The sequence below is a fragment of the Apteryx mantelli genome, chromosome 4, assembly GCF_036417845.1.
Source record: "Apteryx mantelli isolate bAptMan1 chromosome 4, bAptMan1.hap1, whole genome shotgun sequence".
NCBI classification, from domain to species: domain Eukaryota; kingdom Metazoa; phylum Chordata; class Aves; order Apterygiformes; family Apterygidae; genus Apteryx; species Apteryx mantelli.
The window spans coordinates 48114563-48130969 of record NC_089981.1 but is presented as its reverse complement, the minus strand read 5'-3'; the positions used below and the strand labels follow the sequence as shown (position 1 = coordinate 48130969).

The 16407-nt window shown below is 40.0% G+C and overlaps 1 protein-coding gene across 1 annotated transcript in view; it reads left to right on the top strand.

Moving 5' to 3' along the window:
• LOC106498179 (cytosolic phospholipase A2 epsilon) overlaps nt 1-14582 on the top strand; it is a 42703-nt gene extending 28121 nt beyond the window's left edge. Inside the window, 9 exon segments of the mRNA XM_013959326.2 lie at nt 603-739; nt 1923-2148; nt 3396-3510; nt 3963-4100; nt 5860-5967; nt 7026-7214; nt 8083-8249; nt 9394-9580; nt 13864-14582. Coding sequence (XP_013814780.2) covers nt 603-739; nt 1923-2148; nt 3396-3510; nt 3963-4100; nt 5860-5967; nt 7026-7214; nt 8083-8249; nt 9394-9580; nt 13864-14072 — 1476 coding nt within the window. The 3' untranslated portion in view covers nt 14073-14582.
• Nucleotides 14583-16407: the final 1825 nt, after the last annotated feature.

Here is a 16407-nt window from a genome sequence, read left to right as displayed (position 1 = left end):
TCACTTGCAGTCCCAGTATTGTATATACATACATGGTAGGTGGAGTGAATATGGCTCCTGTTTCCCTCCAGCAGCTGTGAAAGGTGGTAGGGTCATCAGCTTTTGGTCCTTAGGGGGTCTGAATTGCTCAGTGCTCCCTTAGAATCATTAGTCATGATATATCTGAATATGACCCATGAAATTAATGCAAAACAGTAGAAATCATATTCAGCAAACTTCAGTAACAGAGCAATTATTGTTATTCATATAGAAAGTATGAGACAGCACCTATATTTCCTGGTCTATTGTAGTTCGGATGGAAGGAGGCACCATTCATTCAAGGTTTTTTTGTTGGTCTGTGTTATTGGTTTTGCAGAATAAATAGAGCACTGAAATGTGATATCCGAGATGGTAGATTTCACCTTCCTAATGCACAGCTGCTTAGCAGAAAAAACATGAAGTATTTCTTATTCCTGCTACGCTCCATGATTAATTCAGGTCTTGCTTCTTGCAAACTGATGGCACACTTCTTTATTGCTTTATCAATGCTGCAATGCTGTCTCTTCTAGTCATGGACATCTCCACACCATTTCATTAAATGCATGTCTTTTGGGATTGAACAGGTACCTGTGGTGGCAATCATGACCACGGGTGGTGGAACCAGAGCTCTGACGGCCATGTATGCTCACCTTCTGAGTGTCCAGAAACTGAATGTCTTGGACTGTGTCTCATACATCACTGGTTTATCTGGCACAACATGGTAAGGCCAAGATAAGTAAAGTTTTCATAGGAATATTCTATAAATGATGCCAAGAAATGACAAAAAGAGATGTAACATCTTGACAGTGGTAAGCTGTTAGCTGAAGTGTAGTTAAATATTCAGTGGTTATTAACTGCCAGATCAGAAGCCATCATTGTTCACAGTTCTTTTGGACAGTACTATGCAGAAAAGTCTTTGTTCTTCCGCTGTGACGTTTTCTTGTTTCCATCAACTGGTATTTGCCAGCATTTGGAATCAATTCAATCCTGATTAAATATGTGGATGGCATCACAAATACGTGGATGGCACCACAAACACATGTGCTTTTTCATGTAAACAGCAGCACTGAAGATGGAACAAGGGATGGGCACAAGAAGATCTCTATTGGCAGTTTAAATGCCACGGTTCTAGAGCAAGAGGTAGCTGACACAGAAGGGCTTTGTGAGTTTGTTACAGAGCCCTCACTCCAAACCAAACACACTTCATCTCATTTCAGAGCTTGCTGTAAATAGATAATTTCAGCTCAGATCCAAAACTGATTGCTGTTGATGAACCTAGGTCGAGTGTCAATGAAGTCTGTGCCCTCTGCTTTCAATGGGAAGCATATAAATTTGTTTTTTCAGTAGAAAAGGGCTGGAAGGGACCTTGAAAAAACAGCTAGTCTATCCTCCTGCCTCATGGCAGGATCTACTGAGACTATCTTAGAAGTTTAACTTGTCCTTAAAGCACTCCAGGAGTGAAAAGGACTCCATGAGACTCACTAGGCAGCCTCTTTCAGGTTTTCTCTTACTGCTAGAAATTTTTTTCTGAAACATGACCTAACTTCCCTGTTGCAGTTTAATGCAATTATTTCTCCATCCTTGCTGCATGCACAAGTCACATGAATAAGGATCTTCTCTGCAACCTCCTTTTACACATCTGAAGATAGAGATCATATTTCCCTTTGGCCTTCTCTTCTTTAAGTTAACCACAGAACTTTCAGTCACTTTTTCTAACTCTCTGCTCATTTCAATTAGGTGTAGTTAGCTTACATTGAGGCATTTCATTTCCTTCAAATATCAAACCCATCCTACAATCGCAAATCAATACATAATACACAAACCTCCATAACCCCAAACCTGTTGGTTTCCCAGTGCTCTAGCTGGAAACTTAAACTTTTTCTTGTGTTTCTTTTTTCTTTAAGGACCATGTCAAATTTGTATGAAGATCCTGACTGGTCCCAAAAAGACCTTGAGGAAACACTCAAGGATGTCCGAAAACATGTGCTCAAAAATAAGTTCTTTGCTTGTTTTGCACCGGATTGTCTGAAATACTATTTAAAAGAGTTGTACCAGAGGAAGCAGGATGGACACCGGATATGTTTCACAGATCTGTGGGGACTCATCATTGAAACCATGTTATGTGATAAGGTATAGTAGAAACACATTTCTTTTCAGATTTGCATATTTAGTGGGTATTCCAATGAGGACAGATAGTAAATGACTAAAGTGTGTGCCTCAGCAGTATCATTCTTTGTGTTTATTGGCTGTATTATGTAGCATTTAACACCACACTTGCTAAAAATAGGGCATGAATAAAGGGAAATAATGGAAAACTTCTAGAATGAATGATTTGTAAATGATTTTATGTGTAAGTATTTAAATAAAAATCCTGCCCTTCTTTAAAGAAAGGGGGAAAAAGCTGCACAGTGTGATTAAAGCAATGAAAAATCTCAAACAAAAACAAAGTTATCTCTGAGTTGCTAACTTTATTTCTTCACTGTGTAACCATTTCCAAGAAACAGCAATGTTCAGACCACGTGCAAGGCTGTATTTTATTATCCATGAATATTTTTTTTATCCCGCCGCACCATTTATACTTGAAGAGAAAACATTCCCCCAGTGATACCAATGCTCCCCTTTTGTAATTCCCCCCCAACTCAGTGCGGCACAGCAGGAGAGCCCCTCCAGGGGTGGTTCAGCCAGGAGGTGCAATGGCTCTCTCCGCTGGACCCGGCGCAGCCTGAGGGAAGCAGGGTGGCCTGGGCAGCACAGCTGTCCCTGCCAGGGCCACTCCGGCAAGGCAGGAGCACCTGCAGCTCTCACAGGGCCTCCCCTTTGAGAAGGTGCTGCAGTCAGCACTTGCCAAGCCTTAGCCCCCCTCCCAAGCTCTGCTGCACTTTCTACCAGTGCTGAATATGCAAGATGCTCTACAGCACAGCAGTGAGGGTCAAACCGTGCTGAATGTTAACTCTGTCTGAGCCTTGGCTCCACCACAGCACTGAGGAAAAGAGGATTTCCTGGGCTATTAGGAGCAGGGGCCACTCTTACTAAATGATACATCTCACGTCAAGAATGCTTTTCAAATGTTTCCTGACATTTTTTTCTGAAATAAACAATATGAATAACAACGTTTTCTTCCTACCAGTTAAATCTCAGGCTTTACTTCAGCATAAGAATTTAACTTAAGAGTACTCAAGTCACAAGGACTATTTGCCTGCTAAAGTGCTGGGGCAGGGGACAATCAGAGACAGGGGTCACAGCACATTTCTGTATGAAGCCTGTGGGACACATCCTAGTTGGAGCCTGGTATGCCTTGTTGGATTCCAGCCTTAGATGAAGTGGGAGGCTCTTTGTGTCATCTAAGTGTCCTCAGCTACTGTCCTTCTTCAAAACAGGAAAACCCCCATAAGCTCACAGACCAGCAGCAGGCACTAAATCAGGGTCAGAATCCCCTGCCCATCTACCTCTCTCTCAATGTGAAGGACAAAATCAGCGACCAGGATTTTAGAGGTAATAATAACACTCCAGAACTGCATTTAACTTCTAATCCCAATAGGGTTCTGTTTAAGATTAGGCAAATAAATTGATTCAATGCACCTAAGAGTAGATTTTTGAGTTAATTTTTCAAAAGCCTTTCTATTTTCAGCTGTATTCTAGATCAAAAGCAGGATGATGGAGGATATTATCATGAAATTGCCTTCTAAACATTTATGTAGAAAGTTTCAAAAATCTAAAGTTGGTAGACACATTTGGGGGGGAACAATCATATAGGGGAACAATTCACTTTTCATGCTCATTACTGTGAAATGTAAAGTGAATAAATGTCTGTTTGCAAAGTATGTTAGTTCAGAAGCTAGTTTGCCTTAACGTAGCTAATATCTTATGTTTTATTCAACTGATTTGCCCCTCTCTTGCTGTAATCATAGTCTGTCTTGTGCCTCCCCCTTTTTTTTTGTGTTAAGAATGGGTGGAATTCACTCCTTATGAGGTAGGATTCCTAAAATACGGAGCCTTCATTCGTGCAGAAGATTTTGGTAGTGAGTTCTTCATGGGTCGCCTGATGAAGAAAATACCGGAATCTAGAATCTGCTTCTTGGAAGGTAATTTGTTGCTCTGGGAAACTGTAATGTAATATAATATAATACATTCTCTAGCAAACCTCTCTTCTGAAATGAAGCAGATGATAGTATATTTTCATCTGCCATAAAAAGCACATGGTGAAATACTAGATTTAATAACAGGTTGTGGTCTGCAGGATTTTTAAATTTCTCTGTGAATTTATTCAGCTGAACAGATTTATTTGATTTCATATACAGTTGTGCTGACTGTTGTGAGACCTTTCAATATTTATATATCTTTATGTCAGCAACAGAATTTGTGTACCATTACATTTAATTTAAATTATCAGTCTCTTTTGCAGTCTAGGTCTCTAGAATATAGACTTTTATCTAAAATATCCCAACTGCTGCTAACCCTCATTAATCCTCCATGATAACACTTCCATTTTGGATTGCAAACAGTTCCTAATATTTACCTTTCTCCTTCTTGCATAAAAATGATAAGAGCAGTAAGAGCAACTTTTTTTTCCCTTTGCGAAAGCAATCTCTTGCCTCCTTGTTCTTCCTACTCCCACCAATTGCATAAAGGAAATTTCAGGTTTCTGGAGAAGTCAAGTCATGCTAAGACTATTTTGCCTGTGTGGAGATTATGCTACAGCCAGCGGTGAGGTGTAAGGAAGCAGTCTGACTTAGAAACTCCCCTTCCCTGGATGCCAAACTGTACCCAGGCCTCCTCTTCTGTGGTCAAACATTTCAGCCCCATCTGATGTCTCTCTCCTTGGTAGTCGTCTTCCTCACTGCTGTAGAGTGACTGCGGGACACTTCTCTCCATGTCCACTGCAGATGACCCAGAGCCTCCTCAGTCAGAATATGTTACTTTAGTGACAGAGTTATTTGAAAGGCTTTCAGCAAATTAGGCAAGCTACTTTACACCCTTGCCCCCAGAATATAGTGGGGACTGACTACATAGGTTGTGCTGCTCTTTCCTAGCCTGCTTTTGTTGATCAGGCTGGTATTGACTGTTCAGGTAATCACCAAGCTGCTCAGGTGCAGTCTTTTCTGCCCATCGCTCCATTTCTTCCAAGATGCCAGATTTAATAACAGGGTTTGGAAGGCACAGAAGACATTGTTACACACTCAACACCTCTGGCTGTATCAGGTAGTGGTGTTTTCTCAGCCTGAAACGTTGCAGATAGGTGGCAGTCTGGACTGTCATTAAGTTCACAGCACCTATTACTACAGAGAAGAACTTGAGACTGTAACCCAGATATGCTCTAAACCCTCAAAAATCAGAAGACAAATCGAAAGACCCATACATTTACATTTTCTGTTTTGAGAATTTTTAAGCTAGTCCCCTCATTCAAGATTGATATACTAATCTCCTGAAAATTTGTGGTTGGCAGTCCTGTATTATGACTGCATATCTGTAACAGGATTGTGTTCTAAAGAAATAAAACCTTTAGAGTCATAAACAGTGGGAACCTGGTGAAAAGGAAACATTGAAGACAGGCAAATTATACTAAGATACACTTGATAAAACATTATTTGCCACACAACAACAATGAATGTATTGGCAGATATATTGAAAATACTGAAATACTATGTCAATAAGTAAGATTCTTTATATATATTATGGATACATATCCTGATTCAAAAAGACACTCCCTTGTATTTTCCCACTAAGATAATTCAATGAACAAAGTTTCCTGGGGAATGTAGGAAGTGATGGAGGTCATTGTGAATGGAAATTCTTGCAGATCTTTACTGTATTACTTTCTGACAAATATATCCTATGTCACAGGGATCTGGAGCAGTGTATTTTCCTTGAATCTTATGGATGCTTGGTTTTTATCTGTTCATTCAGAAGACTTCTGGCATAGATGGACCCGAGACAAAATTACTGACATAGGTGGGTTATTATTATACTCTAATGCTATTTTATTTTCTCTTTCTTCTTCCTTTTTTTTCATCTTTGTGCTGCTGTTCTCTTACTGAATTTTTCAAAGCCATTTTGGAATTTTTTATTCGAGGCTGTGTTAGAATCTGCACAGAAACCAAGAGGAAGTTCATGTCATGTGTTACAATATGGCAACCATTTTTAGTTGTATGAGGAAAAGAATCGATGGGATCCTTCACAGAAACAAGAGAGAATGACCCTCATATGAGCCATTTTCAGTTCACAAGGGTAAAACCAAAGAAAAATATTCCTGTACAGTAGGAGAGGCTGGAGGCTATCCTAGTGATTCAGTCTTTCCTGTTCCTCTCTTGGAACACGGAATATGGCATGAGGCTTCATAAAAACAAAAGAAAACACCACCCTTTTCTTTCTGGAGTTTACAAAGGCAGAATACAAACTTTAGTATTATTGTAAGTTATTCCAACCCAGTCATCAGGATGAGATTTGCAAAACATGCTACCTAATTAAGGAAGATCTGCAGGACTGAGATTTCAAGGACAAACATACAATAAATATTTACTACAGAAAAAAAAGATGAGAAGGAAGAATTTTTTTTTTAATCTTCTTGCACATGTAAGGGACGGTTTCTGATAACTAAAACAAGGAGCTTGCATTTGCTAGAAAAGGGATCTGAAGTCTACATGCATTTTTCTCTGTGTGACTGAGAGAGAACGAGTAACAAGAAGAAGCAAAGGAAGACAGGATAAGTGCAGGATATTGGAGTGGATAAAATCATAGAAAAGCAAAGGAAGTTATAGTAGATGAGGTGGACTGATTTATAGTACATTTAAGGATTTTACCACTGGGGACTGAGAAGACAAAATGGATTTTTCAAAGCTTAGCAGAAAAACTGAGGTTTTTGGAGATCCTGGAAATAAAAGGAGAAAGATGAATAAAAGGAGAAAGGAGAAGTTTTCTGAAACATTAAAATAAATTATGATTACGTAGGACGATCTCAACAATGAAACTGCATAATAGAACTTTTACTCTTTTTTTTTTTTCTTTTGCAGATGATGAAACCCTATTCCCTACAAGACCAAATGAACTAGATACTCGAGTGGTTTCTCCCCCTGATAGCTTCTCAAACATTTTCCGAGACATTGTCATGTTACGTCCAGCAGCTTCAGAAATCCACAATTTCCTAAAGGGCTTACAGATGAACACCAACTACCTGGAGAGCAAGTTTTCTAAATGGAAAGGTATAGTAATGACACCTTGCTTTTAGTTGTATTTTAGACTATTCTTTTAAAAAGGAAACAAGGCTTAGGGAATTAAGCTATTAGTAATATTTGAAACTGTTTGTCACTGATAGCTGAAATTCATTAAAAGGAGAGGCTTCAAAAATAAATTCTTATAAATTCCACAAAGAATGGCAACTGATAGAAGAGAAAGACCCTGATTAGTCAAACAGCATTTGCCTGCTGATGGGCAGCCAGCCAGCCTGTATGTGGCATGGAATTGGTGCCATCGTATGCTGCCTCTTGCCTGGCCAGTACTCAAGGAATAAAACCCAGTTTTATTTGACCTTTTTACCTGTAAGTGAGGTATAACCATTGTAACAGTATTTCCTGTATACAATTTGGGAATCTGTGTTCAGTCAGGTACCAGATCTTCAGTATTCCACAAGGGGATTTGCCTCCTTCAGCTGCATACATTAATATCTATGTGCCTGTTCTTGTAGCATACAAGGCACCAAACATCTTTAATATTAGTCCATTGAGTCAGTGCTGTGCCTTTCTGATTTTTTCCATATAAGTAAAACTTAAATTGACTTGATCAGAGTCACACTAAAAATCCGGAGGTGGAATTAATTTTGTTCTTCTGAGCCCAAGTTACTCCTTCTTAATTAGAGGAAAGCAAATGAAATTGCAAATTAAAGAGAAGTGAAAGGAACCCAGACAAGGAACCCAGAAATGACTGAACTGCAGCTCTCAGCTATATAGGTAGGTCTAAGACCAAAGAAAAGTTGAATTCTCTCTCTTTTACTAACTCTTGGCTTTCTTCAGCATAGTAGCACATCTTTTGTATTGAGTACATCCCCTGAAAAAAAAAATACTTCTTTTCTAGACTGCGAGCTTGATTCCCAGCCCAACCACCTGACAGGAGCAACGGACTCTCTCATTCTGATTGATACTGCCTTTGCCTTTGCTACCAGTTACCCACCCCTTATGAGACCAGAAAGAAAAGTGGATGTGGTTTTGCATTTCAACTACAGTTCAGGTTCACAAACAGGGGTGAGACTTGCACATTCTTCTTTAATGATATCTCAGTTTTATCACTGAGTTACCAGAATGGCCGATCTTCTAGTGACAGAAACCTTTTCCCAATATCTGGGCAGAGTAAACAAGCTGACTGTTTACCAGGGTCACGTATCTTTATTGATTAGTACAAGTATTATCAGTAAGTCAGAATTTAGTAAACTGAATCTGCCCATTTTTTGGACTACGCATATATGAAAGAAATGAAAGAATTGTCTTTAATTTGTAGTTAAACTTTACATTAGAGAGGGTGTGTTTATACGTATATGTGTTTTGGTTGATTTTTTTAGGCAGTTAGGTGTAGAATGAATAAAGCTATATGCATTTAAAAATTGTCGGAGACTTCTCAATCCAAAGATGCCTTCCCACAGCCTCATGCACAGGAAAGTGTACATTCAGAGTTTAATTTAAGAGTTTTTTGCAGGAGGTCAGATATGCAAATAAACGCAAGCACAGTTGCATTTAGGAACTTGATATTCCTTAGGAATAAAAAGCCATCTAAAGGCAACATTTTTAATATCCAAATGTGGGATTTAAATTTTCAGAGGCATGTGAACCCAAATCTATCCTGTTTACCTCTAGATCCTTGGGATACCTAGGTGAGAAGTGTAGCTGTCCTGTTCTTCCTATAGTCAGTAGGCTGCTCCAGAAGGTATTCAGACCTCTAGGTGGGAAGGATATGAAAGTCAGTGTATGTTTCGTAAATTCTTGTCTGTGTGCAACTATGTCTTGGAAATGTGTCATCAGCCAAGAAAGTCACGTCTTGGACAGGGAAGGGCACAAAGAGCTGTACTGCTATTCTGCCACTGTTACCTAGAGATGCCCAGTGCATTCAGACCACCTCCTAGGAGTACCTAATTTAGTTGTTGTGACCACTGTAACATCGAGGTTCTGAAGAGATTTGGGCCAACTGATATCTGGCCATCCAGACCTTGGCTCCCTACTCAGTCTATGGAGAAATGTAGTTAAAATACCTAAGTTGGGTATGTGCCATAATCTGTCAGAACTTGTCCCTTACTCCACAAGCATTCCCAGTGAAATTGTTTTTGATGCAAACTCAATCAAAGTGTCTTCAGTACGTTCTGATGTTTTGTTTTGTTTTCCTATTATGGCAAACCAGCCTCTGAGAGAAGCCTCTAAATACTTTGCAGAACAAGGAATTCCTTTCCCTAAAAAGGTGCCGGATGAACAGGAAACATCAAATCTGAAGGAATGCTACATTGTTGGTGACAAGGAAAGCCCAGAAACGCCTATTGTGGTATTTTTCCCTCTAATAAACGACACCTTCAGGGACTACAAAGCACCTGGTAAGTTTACAGCAACCCATCACTTCTTCAGAGGCAGCAGCCTTCCACTTTCTCTTTGTTACCGTGCAATATCTATTGTTCAGATTCTCCTGTAAACATTTATGGAGTCAGAGTTCCACTATGGTATCAGATATGCCTAGATCTGAACTATATCAGGGATTGTAAAATACAGAATGTTCTTTGACAGTAGAGCAGCAGCTGGGATGAGCCTTGGACATGCATGCCACCCCACAGATTTTTTTCAGGGTTTTCACAGGTGGATTATAGAGTTCACAGATGAAAAACATACTCTCTCTGTCTGCAATGGCAAAAATTAGTAGGGTTAGCAGGTCATTTGCTTTCATACTTCTCATTCCTTCCTGTCAGAGAATGCTCTTGGGAACCCAAGGATTTCATTGTTTACAATCATTTCCAGGCTTACAGTTAGGCAGATAACCTTGAAAACAAAAGTGTGAACTAGTAAAGTGATGAAAATATAACACTGAAACATGGACGGCTTCTGTTCACTTCAGTGAACTTCCTAGAGCTTGAAATCAAGAGAAGAATTTAAATAGCAACATTGCCAGTCACTTCAAAACAGATGAATTCTAACAGATATTTTCTCTTCATCTACTCTCACAACTCCCCACTACTTCTCCTGGTGCCAAAAATATCAATTGTTTCTTCTCCAGATGACAAATCACTAACTCTTGCTATGAAAACACTTTTTTTTTTTAATCACTTCAGTGATTAAAAAGTATACTGAAAACTAAAAATCCTGGGATGGTATATAGTACATGAAATATAATAACAAAGCAAAGGTCCTTATTGTATTCATTCTTATTTTTTAAAGCAATCATTAAAAATCATGCAGTATTTTTACTTTGTAGATATTCTGGATTGAGTTCCTTGCTTATTTGAGGTATGGAACTGGGATTTTTAACAGGTTTCTAATATGCTAGGGGTATTTACACAGGTACACACACCTTTAAACTCAAGCACTTAACATAGATCAGATACCTAAAAGGTTAGTTTCTCTAGCTGACCTTTCTAGAAAGAATCAGAGGAAGGAGAACAGGAGAAAGAACTAGAACAGGAATGGAAAATCAGCTCCTGTATATTGCTTTCTGTGTGAATTTACCTCTCTCTTTCCCTCTCAGTGATTTGCAGAACCCAGGGATGGTTGTTCCTAGCTTAGCTATCTAATACAAGGTACATCTCAGATGATGCACAGATGCTATTTGTCAACCTAAATTATCAGGGAATCTAAAATGGGGTTTTATTATGTATGTAGCAGATGTATGTGAAGACCTATGTGATATCTGCATATTACACTCATTTGGACAAGTCCGTGCTGTGTCTGACTGGTTCAGCTCGTAGCTGCAAGCTGATATAAAGAATCAGAGAGAGAGAACAGGTCCTGGTGGGGACCTCAGGAGCAGGAGCTCCTGCTGAGCTCACATGCAAGGGCACAGTTCATGGAGGGGGCTAGGAGGCTGCCACCTTTCTGGAGGGGCTGCTGCTCGCCCAGGCTGGCAGGACGGATGCTACAGAAAGCTCCGATGCTGGCCACAGAGGTCTGCCCTTGGGCCAGTGACAGACAGAGGTCAGCGATGAGCATAACTGACAGCGTTTCAGTACCATGTCCTGGTCCCAAACTAGCCTGTACAGCATCTGAAATATTAGTTCAATTACATGAATGGACAGTTTTTCTGGAGCCAGCTCATACATGAGCTTGTTCAGCAGTGAGAATTTTGAGCCAGGGCAGTATATAAGTAAAAATGACATATTTAAACTGGGTTGCTTCTGCACTGGTTAGACTATCTCATGTTTGGAGAAGAAAGGAGAATTCCTCTGCATGAGGCTTAGTCTGCTTCCTTTAAGAATATTACCAGTTGCTCATGACTTTCTCTGCAAAGCCAGGCAGAGTACCTTTACTGATCTTACAGAGACCCTTCCAGGATAATCACTTTGAGTGAGTAAACTGATTTCCAGAAACATAAAAAGATTTTTTTGTAGCAAGACAAGCACAGAAAAGATCCATGTTTGAGAAGATTCCCCAAATGCATGTGATCCTTTCAGTGAAAGAAAATGATGAGTTTCTGCAAGACCTACTGCCCTGTTTTAATATAGATATTGCAGGTATTTGCAACTGAAGAGGTGGATTGTTATCTGTGGTGAAAACCTGGTGTCAATTTAATGGTCTCATTGGAAGCTGATAGAAAAATTCTCATCTTTGGTGCTCTCACATCTATGATAAGAGGGAATCGAGCATTGTATTTCCTGTCTGTGTTAACCTTTGTTAATTACCCCTGATAGTTTTATCTGCCATTTGTGTTCATTTCTGGCTTGGCACCACTCTCTTTTCCTCATGCCAGCTGTTAGAAAACCTAGGGGTCTGTGGGAATGATGAGGAAGGAAAAAAAATGTGAGAAGCCTCATGTCAGGGTACAGGCTAGTCTACAGCAGTGGATCTTTGGCCTATGGTTGGATTGGAGCCCAGGAATCTGCACAACCAAACCAAATTCATTGAGCCTTTTCCCTGGGAGATGGAAGATCTCCACAAACCTCTTTATTCTGCATCTATACTAAAAGGCAGATAGATATAAGTTCAGTCTGCCCGTGTGCTGTGTTGCATTAGTGCAGAGTTGAGCCAAAGCTAATATGGTCAAGTGGGCTTTTGACATTCTTTTAGTGTGGGCAGAGAGCGCTCATGTTTGCTCAGAGTTCAGGAAGGGCAAGTTTGCATACTGTGTACAGCATGTAAATAAACCCTCAGCTCAGGTGGTATATGTTGCATGTACTGAGTTTAGAGTATAGAAGTATTTCCACCAGCTCAGTAGGTGATGGTGTGTCCAAGACAGCAGCTAAATAAAGAGCACCTTTCCTGCCAGTGTCTAGAGCAGATGGTCAGGTCCAAGCTGAGATCAGCTGCTGTATTGAATCACAGGTGATTTATGAAGGTCTTAGAAAAACAAGTGAGGAGATGTGTTTTACATCTTCTACATCCATAAATTTGTTAGTATTTGTGATCACAGGATAAGTCTTGGATATTTGTCTCCCAGTACCAACAACTTGCTGAGGAGGTCCCTATGAATGTTTGCTCTGTGGTAGCCTGTAAATAAACACGAAGTTTTGCATTAGTTTTGGATCTGGTTTCTATAGTCAAATGAATTAAAATAAATAAGTTAATTGATTTTGTCTTCAGGTTATAAGACATGATGGATCTAATATTTCCAGAGATGACACTTCTGGGACTATCTGCCTAATTGTTTTGCCTGGGGCCGTCATATGTATGTTGATTATCCTGGGATGATGACGTGCATGAAAAGGTCTTTCAGTGTACCCTGCCATGTCTCAGTGTTTCAGGCAATATTAGGTTCAGTCTCACTGCTGAGGTTTCATAAAGCTTGTAGTTTTTTATAGCAATAGGTAGCTTGCGGAAATTAGTTAATGTTTGTGCCATCTGCTTCCAGGATATGTCCAGATAACGGCTCTGTGAAATCTCCAGATTTAGATAATAGAATCCAGTTTTTGTTGTCTGTTTTGTATACCTTTAGATAATTCCTCACAGTAGGAACCAAGAGCTGATGTAGCAGACTGTGCTAGGGAGTAACTGGGTGGCAGCAGTCACTGAAAAGGCAGGTCTGCTTTTGGAAATATCCTTTGTCTGAATACCTGAAATGGGCGGATTTTCAGCAGCCTGTTTCTAGAACATGAAAGCATAGTAGAGAGGGAAATAAGATGTAAAGTCAAAGTTGGCAGGCACAGAAAGTGGCAGTGGCATCGGAGGCCCTTTGCCAGTAAAGAAGTCATGCTGTCATGAGGTCCTTGCTGCAGTTCCCTGCTTTGGGAGAAGGAGAGGAAAGAAAGAGTAATTGCTCTTTGCTCATCACCTTAGCTAGAAGTGCAAGGTGCTGTAATGGCTGGGACATGGCAGCAAGGCAGGGGCCAGGGCTGGGAGAGCAGCAACCTCTGGAGGGAGACCCAGGGCGGGCGCCTGGCCATGCTGCCAGCTCTGCCTGGGGCTAGGGGAGCAGGCATGGAGACAGATCGCAGCCTCACCTTCTGGTGTTCAAAAAAGGAACTATTCTTTTTGTTTTGGCATTTTCTAGGGTGCCCAAAACAACCCGTACTCCCCCTTACCTCCACCAGCTCCTCTACCCCACTGCTACCAATCAAACATACCAGCAATAAAATGCCTGTGGAAGGAAATCTTTGGGTTGTGATCAACTGCATGTCTGAGAAACGTGCAGACCCTAATCATGTTTCGGTAATTAATCCAACCATTGTTTGTCCCTTAGGTGTGAAACGTAGTCCCTCAGAGATGGCGGAGGGTGATGTTGATGTTGCCAATACCTGTGGTCCATATTACATAAACAATCTGAGTTATTCAGAGGAAAATTTCGACAAACTGGTGAAACTAAGTTACTACAATGTCCAGAATAACAAAGACTTGCTTCTTCAGGCCTTGCACACAGCAGTGGAGAGGAAAAAGCAGCATAAGAAATAGCCACCACTGCAAAAATCATGCAGTGATTGATGATGCCATGTGTGTCCCTCCAGTCAAGAGGGATCCCAGCATTCTGTTGACTGCCCAGCACTAGGAAATATAAAATAAAATATCTGAGTCCTATTCTGAGTCATCAAGGAGCTTGATTAGCTAATGAAGAAAAGCCAAAGAATGCTAAGAAGAGCACTCTGTCACCAAAAATTCTAAAGCCTGTCTGTCAGTGAAGGAAATAAACACAAAAAACAAAGCTCTTCCTTAATGAATTAATGTGCTTCCCTTGTTGAAAGCCTCAGGAGTGTGGCCAGGTGAGGCTATGCTATGCTCTTGCTTGCAGAAGTGACCTTTCAGGCCAAGGCTGAAATATGTGGACACGGAAACGTGAGGAAGTTGATGTTGACGGTGTTTGTGTTCTACCTGTTCTATAAAAAGAGAGGATTTTAAGTCCAGAAATGCAACAGAGAACAAAATCCATTGTTTCTAAAACAGCAACAAGAAGCCAATTTGTGAACTAAGGAGTCTTTATGTGAATGTAAATAAATATCAAACTTTATATACTAAAATACTTTTTGGTGTCTGAGTTATAGCAAATAAATGTTTTTTGGAGGTAATAAATGTTACAGCAATTTATTTTAGGAGAGTCTTTTTCTACAAGCAGAAAAATTAAAGACAACATGCAGACTGACTTTATAGCTGCTGAAAAAGTATTGAAGAAGAAATGACGCTTGCTCCAGATCTAGATGCGAACTACCTCAGGATCCTGGGACAGCTTGAGTTTCAGATTTCATTTAAGACCCATCTCTCCAAGAACTGACTCACACTAATTTATTTAATTAAACTGGATTTAAATGCTACTGGTACACACTGAAGGCTTGAGACTTTAAAGCTTTTGAGAATATTACATTTAAAAATACATAAACAACATAGGCAAAGTAGATCTAAAATTATACTTCTAATACCATTCACACAAACTATGATATCTTCCTCTTTTTTAACTTGCTATAGAGTACTCCAGCTAAAGTTAGTAGAAGATTAACTTTCAACTTTCTGACACTTTGGTCATCACATTAACATGGCTCCTTTCATATAAGCATTCCATTTTCATGATGCAGATATAGCAGGTTTAACGGCAGTTGGACAACTGCCTGGAACCTCAGCTGAATTCTGTAAAATGCTGAGCACTGCCCGAGTGAATCCAAGTTCTGGGGAGAATCAGGCTCTCATGGAGTGTAAAGAGGGACATAATTCTATGTGGGCAGAGTCTGAGAATTGGAAGTAATCTGCAAAATAAAATATAAGCATTTATAAACCTGTCCTCTATATTGCACAGGAATATACCTGAGAGAAATATATAGAACAGAGAGAGAGAGAGAAAGAGAGGAATAGTTCATTTAATTGTTGGGCAAAAATGATAAGGTATCTGTTATGGATAGACAAGAGTGTATGTTTCTAATTTTCTAAGTTCAGAGTTGCTCTGTATTCAAAACTGAATGTAGTTTGAGTGGTGTATTTGAGAGATGAAATCCCAAGTCTCCGTTTATAAGTTTTCCTAGGATTAGTTTAACTTTTATACAATCTTCCTCTTTTAAAAAAAAATTTATTAGAGATCTTGTTTCTACAAGCCCATGGCACTTTGATCTGTTTCCTAGAGGCTTCCCTGCTCATCAGTTCTATTGTAGTGTCTTTTGTAAAGAAATCTTGATATTGTGGGCCTAAAATGGAAGCCCAATGAATCCCATTGCCCTCAAGATCAAGGATCTCCTCCTAGGTGGTTCACAGAAATGTAATTCTTCTGTTTACCACTTAGGTCCGTTAACTCTTACCTGTTGGAGCACACAGCAGGAGCCTGCACAGCTCCTGCTTGGGCTCCATGCCCCAGGGTTCACCTCCCATGGAAACCAGGGAGCAGGGAAGGAGGTCATGCTGGTGCATGCTGCATCTCATCGTGGTGTGGAACTGGATGTAGCCAAAGGGCACAATAAGACCTGGGAATTTGGAAGCACTCCCAGGTTCCCTTATAGTTACAGTTTTATTGTCTGAAGGGCAAAAATTATCCTACTGACGGCAGGAAGCTTAAAGACAAGCAGGACTAGGTGTGTAAGTGCAAACACTTCCCTTCCCTGCCTGCAGCTTTCCAGGAGCCATGGAGGGGTCACAGAGAACAATGAACATTTTACCTCATTTCAAAAGAGTACAGTGGAACCGAAGAAATAATTCAGTATCTCTGAGTTCTCTATGTTCAACAAGAATATAGAACAAAATGACAGGGATGATCAAAGGGGGATCAGCTTCCACACAAGGGGTAAATAGATATATAAAGAATATATAGAATAAAGAA